The sequence below is a fragment of the Thamnophis elegans genome, chromosome 12 (assembly GCF_009769535.1).
Source record: "Thamnophis elegans isolate rThaEle1 chromosome 12, rThaEle1.pri, whole genome shotgun sequence".
In the NCBI taxonomy this organism is placed as follows: Eukaryota; Metazoa; Chordata; class Lepidosauria; order Squamata; family Colubridae; genus Thamnophis; species Thamnophis elegans.
Window position 1 is genome coordinate 56,349,452 of NC_045552.1, and position 11,545 is coordinate 56,360,996.

Consider the following 11,545-nt stretch of genomic DNA (forward strand, 5'->3'; position numbering starts at 1 on the left):
TACCCCGAAAGCCCCCCCCCCCCAGTTTAGGGGCTTTGAGCCATGAAGTCCGGAAGGAAGGCGACGCTGCCTTTAGCTTCTCCCCCTCCCCACAAAGGGTCGCTCCGTTGGGCCGGGTGCAGGGCAGGGGGCTGTGGGGACCCCCATGTAGGGACGGAAGGGGTAGCCCTACTCCCCTCCTTGCACAGGACCCCCCCTCCTATCCTTCCCGCCCCTCCCCATGCATGGGGCCCCTCCCCCCTCCTGCCCTCGCACCCCCTCCCCTCCCACAGGACTTCCTCTCCTTCCCTCCCCTCCCCATGCATGGGACCCCTCCCCACTCCTCCGCCCCTCCCCTCCTGTAAGCCCCTCCCCTCGCACAGGACCCCCTCTCATCTCCCCCCCTCCCATCCTTCCCTTCCCTCCCCACGCATGGGACCCCTCCCCCCTTATGCCCTAGCACCCCCTCCCCTCTAGCCCTGTCCTCCCCTCGGACAGGACTTCCTCTCCTTCCCTCCCTCCCACTGCGTGGGACCCCTCCTCACTCCTCCCCGCCCCTCCCCTCCCCTCGCACAGGACCCCCTCCTATTCTTCCCTCCCCACGCAGGGGACCCCTCCCCACTCCTTCCCTCCCCTCTCCTCCTCCCCTGCCCGCCCCTCCACTCGCATAGGACCCCCTCCCATCCTTTCCTTCCCTCTCCACGCATGGGACCCCTTGGCCCTCCTGCCCTCGCACCCCCTCCCCTCTAACCCTCTCCTCCCCTCGCACAGGACCCCCTCCCATTCTTCCCTCCCCACGCATGGGACCCTTCCCCACTCCTTCCCCCTCCCCTCCCCTCCTCCTCCCCCCGCCGGGCGCCCGCTCTCCCTACCGGCTGGGCCGGAGCCGGGCGTCCCGTTTGCTGTCCAGCAGGGCCGGCACGCAGTTGGTCAGCTCGGTCCAGTCGGCGTGGAGGCCGCAGCTCCATCCGGTGGAGAAGCGCGAGAAGAGCCAGGTCTCGCGCTTGCCCGGCCGCAGGCAGGTGCACTTCTTCTGCCCGGCGCGGCACTGGCACGGCTGCTCCAGCTGGATGTTGCGCACCAGGTGCCTCCCGAAGGTCGTGCCGCCCGTCTTCTGGATGTGCAGGAAGACGATCAGGTCGTCGCCGGCGATGCGGAAGTCCACGCGGCGGAGCAGCTCGGCCGCCGAGAAGTTCAGGCGCGGCACGAAGCGCGCGGGGCTGCCGTCCTCCGGGCCGTAGGGGTCCCCCGCCGCCCCCGCCCCCGCCCGGCCCCCGCCCGGCCCGCGCCCCGAGGGCCGCTGCCGCAGCCGGCACTGGCTGCCCGGACACACGTACTGCAGCACCAGCCCCCCGAAGAGCAGCAGCAGCAGCAGCGCCGCCAGCGCCCGGTGCCAGCGCTCCTCCATGGCCGGGGAGGGCGCATCGCCCCCGCCGAGCCCCCCGTCACCGCCGCCCCATGCCCGGCCCGCCCCGCAGCCGCTCCAGCAGCCCCAGCGCCGCCCCGGACAGCCAGCCCAGCCGCCGCCGCCGCTGCTGCTGTGGCTCCAGACGCCGCCGCCGCCGCTCGGCCCGCCCGCTGCGGCTCCAGCGCCCGCCCCCGGCCCGCCCTCCGCGGCCAGAGCCCGCCCAGCCCCGGCCGCGCCGCCCCAGCCTTTGTCCGCCCCGGCGCGCTCAGCGGGCAGCCTGGCCGGGCGAGAGGCTCCCGCGTCCCCCTCGGCGCGCTCCCCCCCGCCCCACTGCTCGCCCCCCGCGCGCCCCCTCCCCCCGTTGGCCCTCCGGCCAGGCGCGCCCCCTCCCCACTGCACCCCCCACGCCCAGGCGCCCCCTTTCTCCGCTTCCCCCCTTAACCAGGCACGCCCCCTCCCCACTGCACCCCCCACGCCCAGGCGCCCCCTTTCTCCGCTTCCCCCCTTAACCAGGCACGCCCCCTCCCCGTTGACCCTCCGGCCAGGCGTCTCTCCTTTCCCTTGATCCCCCCAGCCAGGGGAGCCCCCTCCCCACTACCCCCCCACGCCCAGGCGCCCCCTCTGCTTCCCCCCTTAAAAAGGCACGCCCCCTCCCCCGTTGACCCCCCCTCGGCCAGGCGTTTCTCCGTTGATCCCCCCCAGCCAGGCGTGCCCCCTCCCTACTGCCCCCCCCAGCCAGGCACGCCCCCTCTGCTTCCCCCCTTAAAAAGGCACGCCCCCTCCCCGTTGACCCTCCGGCCAGGCGTCTCTCCTTTCCCTTGATCCCCCCAGCCAGGGGAGCCCCCTCCCCACTACCCCCCCACGCCCAGGCGCCCCCTCTGCTTCCCCCCTTAACCAGGCACGCCCCCTCCCCCGTTGACCCCCCCTCGGCCAGGCGTCTCTCCTTTCCCTTGATCCCCCCAGCCAGGCGCGCCCCCTCCCCACTACCCCCCCCACGCCCAGGCGCCCCCTCTGCTTCCCCCCTTAACCAGGCACGCCCCCTCCCCGTTGACCCTCCGGCCAGGCGTCTCTCCTTTCCCTTGATCCCCCCAGCTAGGCGCGCCCCCTCCCCACTACCCCCCCCACGCCCAGGCGCCCCCTCTGCTTCCCCCCTTAACCAGGCACGCCCCCTCCCCGTTGACCCTCCGGCCAGGCGTCTCTCCTTTCCCTTGATCCCCCCAGCTAGGCGCGCCCCCTCCCCACTACCCCCCCCACGCCCAGGCGCCCCCTCTGCTTCCCCCCTTAACCAGGCACGCCCCCTCCCCGTTGACCCCCCCTCGGCCAGGCGTTTCTCCGTTGATCCCCCCCAGCCAGGCGCGCCCCCTCCCCCGTTGACCCCCCCTCGGCCAGGCGTTTCTCCGTTGATCCCCCCCAGCCAGGCGTGCCCCCTCTCCACTGCCCCCCCAGCCAGGCACGCCCCCTCCCCGTTGACCCTCCGGCATGGCGTTTCTCAGTTGATCCCCCCCAGCCAGGCGTGCCCCCTCCCCAGTTGACCCCCCCTCGGCCAGGCCTTTCTCCGTTGATCCCCCCCAGCCAGGCGTGCCCCCTCCCCACTGCCCCCCCAGCCAGGCACGCCCCCTCCCCAGTTGACCCCCCCTCGGCCAGGCCTTTCTCCGTTGATCCCCCCCCAGCCAGGCGTGCCCCCTCCCCACTGCCCCCCCACGCCCTGGCACCCCCTCTCTCCGCTTCCCCCCTTAACCAGGCACGCCCCCTCCCCGTTGACCCTCCGACCAAGCGGCCCCTCCCGGGTGACCCTCCTCCGGCCACGCTGCGTTCCTTTGGCGCCTCCTGGCGGGTAAGGAGGAAGAGCCATCCCCGGGAAGCCCCTTGCCCAGACGCCAAACCATGGGAGCCCCGTGATGGAGCCTGGGCTCCGGGCAGGGGCTTCAAGCGGGCAGCGTGGTCAGCCTGGCCGGGAAAGGTAGCGTCGCATGTGCCTGGAGATTTCTTTGGGAAGCCAGCAACTGAGGAAGGGGCTCCCGTTGGTGTGAGGATTTCTACCGGTTCCCAGGGAAAGCCCCCTCCCCAGACCCTCTTTCTCCGGGCTGGGGGCTGAAGTCTGGATACCCTCAGGGTGTCCCCAAGATCAGAGTGCTCTTTCTGTCTCAACCGGGCGCAGAATCGGCAACTTTCCATCCCCATCAAACCTTTGTATTTTTTATCTTTTAAAAATTACTAATTGTTTGCATTTTGTTTTTCTTAGGCTAATCTGACAAAGATTTGACTCCTGCCCCCCCCCCCAGTAACTTCCTCACCTTCTTTGCTGCGCTGATGTTGGTGTGGGCGCTGTCAACATCTGGCTTTGAATAAACAGCGGCTTAATCAATAACCCTGGCTTAAGAACCCCACGGTTACACAACGGGGCAACTGATTCCATGGGCACAGGCACCTCTTCACACAATTGTGTGATGCTTCCCGTCATGACCCACCTGGAAAAGGTTATTATGCCCACTAATTAAAAGGCAAAAGGTGAATTAGAGCAGCATTAAAAGAATTTCCCCCAATTATAATGTAAGTGGGCAAAGACACAGCTGCTCCCACAAGGGCGGACATTAACTCCGGAAAGGTGTCAGTCATCACTACGAATATTTGAGGATTCAGCTATTGGAAAGGAAGGAAGGTGGGAGAAAGGGAAAGGACAAAGAGAAGGAAGAAAGGAAGGAAATGAGAAGAAAGGGAAAGTAGAAAGGGAAAGGAAAAAGGGAAGGAAGGAGATGATAAGAAAAGGAAGGTAGGAGAAAGAAAGGAAAAAGGGAAGGAAGGAAATGAGAAGAAAAGGAAGGTGGGAGAAAGGGAAAGGAAAGAGGTGAGGGAAAGGGAAGGAAGGAATATGAGAAAGAAGGAAAGCGGAACAAAGGGAAAGAAGTAAAATCCAGCGTTCTCAAACTTTTGGCAGCTCACGTTTGCTCGCGATCTGCACCCCCCGAAGGGACTCCACACCTCACGAGAACACTTGCCTCCGTTTTAAACATCTGAATGCCAAAAACAGAGATTTCATGAATTATGAACAATCCACATCTCATTTTATTTTAATTTTTTTGTTTCTTGTCTTGGGGTGTTTTTCAAGCGAAATCAGAAATCGTCCCTTGGAAGTGGCGGAGGGAAGGCCGCCGCAGGGGCTGGCAACGTCTCCCGCTATCTTGGGAACAGCTAACGAACCAAATTATTGAGGTTTTGTTTTTTTTTGTAAAAATATAAATCCCAAGCAGGGCCAAGAGGCAGGTGAAGGAAAGGTTTGCTGGATTCTTCTGAACCTGCCTTGGAAAGAGGTCGGCTGGGATGCCTGGAGCATCCTTTTCACATGCCTGCTATCTCCCAGGGAGCGTCTATTTGCATTTTCAAAGCAGGTAGTCATCTTTGAGGCAAGGCTTTTGTCTTCAGCCTGAAGATTTGCTCTTTGGACTGGAGAGGGAGGGGGAAGCCCCAATAAACAAGCCGGCTGCCCCAGCTCCCAAGGCAGGAGCAAGAAAGGACACCATAAGGTCATCTGTCAAACCCAAGCCAACATACCTGCCGGCGGCAGAGAACATAATGAAAATGCCATCAAAGGGAGGCTTGGTCTTTGGGGAAGCGAGACACATTAGGGCTCTCCGATTGGCTGGACTCCCTGTGCTTCAAATCAGCAGGCCTAGTGGGGAGGGACTAAGGAAGCTGTAATTCAGCTACAAAAACACAAGATTCTCAGCCAAATTTTTGGGCAGAACATCCGCCAGTGGCCGAAAGGTTTGGCTTTCCCCTTCGGGGAAAAGGGCGGCATATAAATGCAATAAATTCAATTAAATTCAAATTCAATTCCTTATCAGAGATGGTCCTTCCAAATTTGGCTGAACCAGGATGGGGCTCAGAAGCTAAGCAGCAATAGCAATAGCAATAGTTAGACTTATATACCTCTTCATAGGGCTTTCAGCCCTCTCTAAGCGGTTTTACAGAGTCAGCATATCGCCCCCAACAACAATCCGGGTCCTCATTTTACCCACCTCGGAAGGATGGAAGGCTGAGTCAACCTTGAGCCGGTGAGATTTGAACAGCCGAACTGCTGAACTGCAGTCAGCTGAAGTAGCCTGCAGTGCTGCATTTAACCACTGCGCCACCTCGGCTCAGCAGGCTGCGTCCTTGCATGGGGCACCTCCTAGACCCGTGATGGTGAACCTATGGCACGCATGCCATAGGTGGCGCAGGGAGCCCTATCTGCCGGCACGCGAGCCATCAGCTAAAGATGCAGAGACAAAGAATGACCTTGGCTTTCGAGAAGGGATTTTGTTATGACTACGTAGCATCTAACTCCGCACAATCCCCCCTCCCAATTTCCCACAATGGAAGAAGGCATAGTAGGATAATAAAAAGTGTGGCAGGCCAAAGATCCCAGTGGAATATGGCGTCAGGCCTGACAGGCGGCCTCTCCTCAGAAGAAAAGTGTTTCCTGGAAAGAGAATAATGTGGGGATTAACTTAAGCATAACTAACCACCTCTCCCTCCCCTGGAGGAACCCTTTGGCTTGTCGGGAAATTTATCACGGAATTGTTTCACTAACTTATCAGGTTTTACATTCCAACTTTTCACCCGTAGCTTCAGACAACGGGCAGCCCTTCCAATGCTCTACATGGGGCAGCCCTTGAAGAGCATTCGGAGACTTCAGCTTGTCCAGAATGCAGCCGCGTGAGCGATTGTGGGTGCACCTTGGTTCACCCACATAACACCTATCCTCCGCGAGCTGCACTGGCTGCCTATTGGTCTCTGGATTCGCTTCAAGGTGCTAGTCGTAACTTATAAAGCCCTTCATGGTATTGGACCTGGGTACTTGAGAGACCGCCTGCTGCCAATTACCTCCTCTAGACCGATTAGATCCCACAGATTAGGCCTCCTCCGAATTCCATCCGCCGGCCAATGCCGACTGGCGACTACCCGGAGGAGAGCCTTCTCTGTGGCTGCTCCGACCCTCTGGAACGAACTCCCCGTGGAGATTCGAACCCTCACCACCCTCCAGGCCTTCCGCAAAGCCCTTAAAACCTGGCTATTCCGACAGGCCTGGGGCTAAAAAGCTTCTACCCCTTCTCGAATGGTATGACTGTTGTGTGTTTTAAATTATGTATTGTTGCGCATTGTTTTAATTTTTTGTCTGTATCCCCCTCCCTTGGTTGAGTTGTGAGCCGCCCTGAGTCCCCTTCGGCGGAAAAGAGCGGCATATAAATAAAATAAACATTCAACATTCAATGCACTAAATACTGCGAACGACCTCTATACAACCTAGAGTCTAAAATTTTCTTCCCTTCGTAGTGAGTTTCTCCTTCTATCACTACTGGAGAAGGGGAGGCTGGGTCATCCCCTTTTCCCACGATAGAAAAGACATAATAGAATAATAGAAAGTGTGGCAGGCCAAAGATCGAAGAGGAATATGGCCGCAGGCCTGACGGGTCTGTCAGCATTGGGATTGGTTCTAGCAGAAGAATCTTGCAAGCTGTATTGCTTCCCCCTCTTACACTTCTGTGAATTAAGGAGGTGTCTATCAGAGTTGCTCCTGAACTTTATCTGGACATGAATAACTCCTTCTCAGTCATCATCTTCCTGACTCTCTGCATCTGGGCCAGGCTGCCCTTCAGCAAATGAAGACTGGACATCACAATTTTGCCCAAGGGGACTAAAGAAGTGTGTCACATTTCCAGATAAACCCAGTGGCCACATCTACAATATCCCCCCCCCCCACTTCCCGGTCATGGAAGAGTCCTATCCAGGGGTGAAATTCAGCAGGTTCTGACAGGTTCTGGAGAACCGATAGTGGAAATTTTGAGTAGTTCGGAGAACCGGTCAATGCCACCTCTGGCTGGCCCTTGAGTGGGAAGGGAAGGGGGATTTTGCAATATCCTTCCCCTGGAGGGAGAAGGGAATGGAGATTTTACAGTATCCTTCCCCTGCCTCGCCCACAAAGCCATGCCATAGCAATAGCAATAGCAGTTAGACTTCTATACCGCTTCATAGGGCTTTCAGCCCCCTCTAAGCGGTTTACAGAGTCAGCATATCGCCCCCACAGTCTGGGTCCTCATTTCACCCACCTCGGAAGGATGGAAGGCTGAGTCAACCTTGAGCCGGTGAGATTAGAACCGCTGAACTGCAGATAACAGTCAGCTGAAGCGGCCTGCAGTACTGCACCCTAACCACTGCGCCACCTCGGCTCATGCCCACAAAGCCACACCCACAGAACCACAGAATTTGAATTTCACCACTGGTCCTACACACGAAAATAGCCGAGAGAGGCACTGCTATTTTCCCCTATTTTTGTTACTGTCCCCTTTCCAGAAGCAACGGAGAACAGCATGCCCTCCATTTTTCCCCCTGCCAAATTCCCAACATCTAAAGTGACAGGAGGGAAACATTATTCTCAGTCCAGAGGCCAGTAATGAGTCGAGCTGTAGTTAATCAACAGTATTGATTTTCTTCAGCGTCAAGGCCTTTCAGTCCAGGGACATGTCGTGCTGGCTTTGCATACATTCAGAGTCAGAAATCTCAAAAGTCCCCCGTTATGGGAGCTCAACCCCACACAGTGATTTACCCCAGACTTAGGAGGCCATGCGGCTGGCTGGAACATCCAGGATTGTTCCTGGGCCTTGATAATCCTGGAGAATTGCAAGATATCTCTGTTAGGAGCCAGTTTTGACCCACAGGCATGATTTAATCCAGGAAGGGAGACAAGGAGGTCTTCTAATAATGTTTCTCAACCTTAGCAACTTTAAGGGGACTTCGACTCCCAGAATTCCTCTGCCAGCCATGCGGACTGGGGAATTCTGGGAACTGCTCCCATCTTAAAATGGTCGACTGTTTCTAGTTAGACTTAGGGTTAGGGTAAGATCTAGGAAGTCCTTTGGCCATGAAGTTCCTTTGGTAGCCTTGGCCAATCCCTCCTCCTAGTCTATTTTATGGGGTGAGTGGTTGTGAGAATAAAATCTAGGGAAGGCGGGGGGGAGGGGGGGAATCACACAGGTCACTTTGAGCCTCGTGGAGGAATATGGGATAGAAATGCTGCTGCTGTTGTTGTTAGTTGCAAAGTCATGTCCGACCCATCGCGACCCCATGGACAACATTCCTCCAGGCCTTCCTGTCCTCTACCATCCTCTGGAGTCCACTTAAGCTCATGCCGGCTGCTTCAGTGACTCCATCCAGCCACCTCCTACTCTGCTGTCCCCTTCTTCTTTTGCCCTCCATCGTTCCCAGCATGAGGCTCTTCTCCAGGGAGTCCTTCCTTCTCATTAGGTGGCCAAAGTACTTGAGATAGATAGATAGATAGATAGATAGATAGATAGATAGATAGATAGATAGATAGATAGATAGATAGATAGATAGATAGATGTTGTGAGTTGCAAAGTCATGTCCAATCCATCATGACCCCATGGACAATGTTCCTCCAGGCCCTCTTGTCCTCTCCCATCCTCTGGAGTCCATTTAAGCTCACGCCGGCTGCTTCGGTGACTCCATCCAGCCACCTCCTTCTCTGCCGTCCCCTTCTTCTTTTGCCCTCATTCTTTCCCAGCAGTTGACCAAAGTACTTGAGTTTCCTCTTCAGTATCTGGCCTTCTAAAGAGCAGTCAGGGGTGATCTCCTCTAGGACTGACCGGTTGGATGGCCTTGCAGTCCAAGGGACTCAATGCAGGAGTCTTCTTCTCCAGCACCAGAATTCGAAGGCCTCCATTCTTTGGCACTCAGCCTTCCTTGTGGTCCAAATTTCACAGTCATACATTGCAGGGGGTAGAAATATAACCAAGGAAAAGGAGGAAGTACAGCTCGACCCTTTCCAGCAGCGATGGTAGGAAGAGAATGTAATCTACACTTGAGAAAGAAAAGCGATGCCCCGTTGTGTCCTTTGCAATTGTACCCGTCGCGGTGTCCTTGGATACAGCTTTGCATACAACGCATCCATTTCTAGGGCGCCAATTCACAGCCACAAAGCTGCCAACTTTGGCAACTGAAACTTTAGAACCTGTCGGGTACTATTCAGAGAAGTGACGTGCCGTGGAAGTCCGAGGTCTCAGCCAACGGTGTCTTAAGAATCTAAGGCCGCCTGCGCTTCGCTTAAAAAGGTAAACAGGAGCCATTTCAAACAAGGTGGATTGAAGAAGACACTCAGGTTACGCGGGACCAGAGGTGATATTCAGACAGTTCTGCACAGGTTCTGGAGAACCGGTAGCGGACATTTTGAGTAGTTCAGAGAACTGGCAAACAGGCTGGCCATGCCCCTTCTGCCTCCTATCCTCCCATCTGATCTTCTTTTCTTGCCCTGAACAGGAGAGCAGAGCTGGGAAGCAGGTCAGTGGGGTGGGGAGGGAATGGGGATTTTGTAGTATCCTTCCTATCACACCCACAAAGCCTTCCTATCACACCCACAAAGCCTTCCTATCACACCCACAAAGCCTTCCTATCACACCCACAAAGCCTTCCTATCACACCCATTTTGAGTAGTTCAGAGAACTGGCAAACAGGCTGGCCATGCCCCTTCTGCCTCCTATCCTCCCATCTGATCTTCTTTTCTTGCCCTGGACAGGAGAGCAGAGCTGGGAAGCAGGTCAGTGGGGTGGGGAGGGAATGGGGATTTTGTAGTATCCTTCCTATCACACCCACAAAGCCTTCCTATCACACCCACAAAGCCTTCCTATCACACCCACAAAGCCTTCCTATCACACCCACAAAGCCTTCCTATCACACCCACAAAGCCTTCCTATCACACCCACAAAGCCTTCCTATCACACCCATTTTGAGTAGTTCAGAGAACTGGCAAACAGGCTGGCCATGCCCCTTCTGCCTCCCATCCTCCCATCTGATCTTCTTTTCTTGCCCTGGACGGGAGCAGAGCTGGGAAGCAGGTCAGTGGGGTGGGGAGGGAATGGGGATTTTGTAGTATCCTTCCTATCACACCCACAAAGCCTTCCTATCACACCCACAAAGCCTTCCTATCACACCCACAAAGCCTTCCTATCACACCCACAAAGCCTTCCTATCACACCCATTTTGAGTAGTTCAGAGAACTGGCAAACAGGCTGGCCATGCCCCTTCTGCCTCCCATCCTCCCATCTGATCTTCTTTTCTTGCCCTGGACAGGAGAGCAGAGCTGGGAAGCAGGTCAGTGGGGTGGGGAGGGAATGGGGATTTTGCAGTATCCTTCCTATCACACCCACAAAGCCATGCCCACCATGCCACGCCCACAAAGCCACGCCCACAAAGCCACGCCTACAGAACCAGGACTAAAAAAAAATTGAATCCCACCACCACGTGGGACCCAGGGAGGGAATCGTCCAAGCAATTCCAGAAACATTTACGTCTAACCCAAAAAGGCGTTTGAATCCTCCTGGATTCTGCTTGAGCTAAGAAAAAGTTTTACATCCATTCTGGAGTAAGCATTTTCTCGGGTTCCTCATAGTTTATTTTCCTTGTGCGGATCCAAGCGCATTTTTAAAAACTTCTTTACATGATGGATGTGTTACCAAAAAAAACCCCACCACATCAGTCTTGATAGGATCATAATATATTCCAGACATCAATATATTTTTTTAGCCTGAAGTTCCTGCATGCCTCAAAAATTAGGCGCTCACATCATTTGTTTCTCTTAATGTGATTTCGCTGTGTTACTGTACATATTTATGCATCCAGATTTATTTACTCATAGGTTATCCGTACCATATGTTTTCAAACCATGCCTTAATTACACACACACACACACACACACACACAGCACGCACGCACGCAATAAGTCTTCTGCTCTATCATTCCTACTTTGGAAAAAGGTGAAATAACTCCATGGTTTGTTTTTTTGGAAGAAAACTGCTCTCTTTTTTTTTAACTGAAATATGCCTTAGCTACTCTCTACTTATCCCTTTCTCAATAACATCCAGGGATCGTTATGTTCCTGGTCACTAATCTGCAGAATTGCACGGAGACCTCTGCAAAACATCTTCTTCTTTTTTAAAAAAATAATTTTTATTGAGTGTTTTAATCTTTAAAAACAGTAAAGACGACACAAGATAAAAAACACAGAACATACATAACAATATACCGTAATTTTACAGCATTCTATATCGGCTTTCCTGCTTCGCTTTTATATTTCTCCCTTCTGCATTGCTTTAACCTTGTCCTATAATG

The 11,545-nt window shown here is 55.5% G+C and overlaps 1 protein-coding gene across 1 annotated transcript; it reads right to left on the reverse strand.

Moving 5' to 3' along the window:
* Positions 1-847: 847 nt before the first annotated feature.
* LOC116516017 (heparan-sulfate 6-O-sulfotransferase 2-like) lies at positions 848-1,461 on the reverse strand. Its single transcript, XM_032228363.1, has one exon. It carries the CDS (start codon positions 1,385-1,387, stop codon positions 848-850), a length of 540 nt encoding a protein of 179 aa, XP_032084254.1. The 5' UTR covers positions 1,388-1,461.
* Between the last annotated feature and the right edge of the window lie 10,084 nt (positions 1,462-11,545).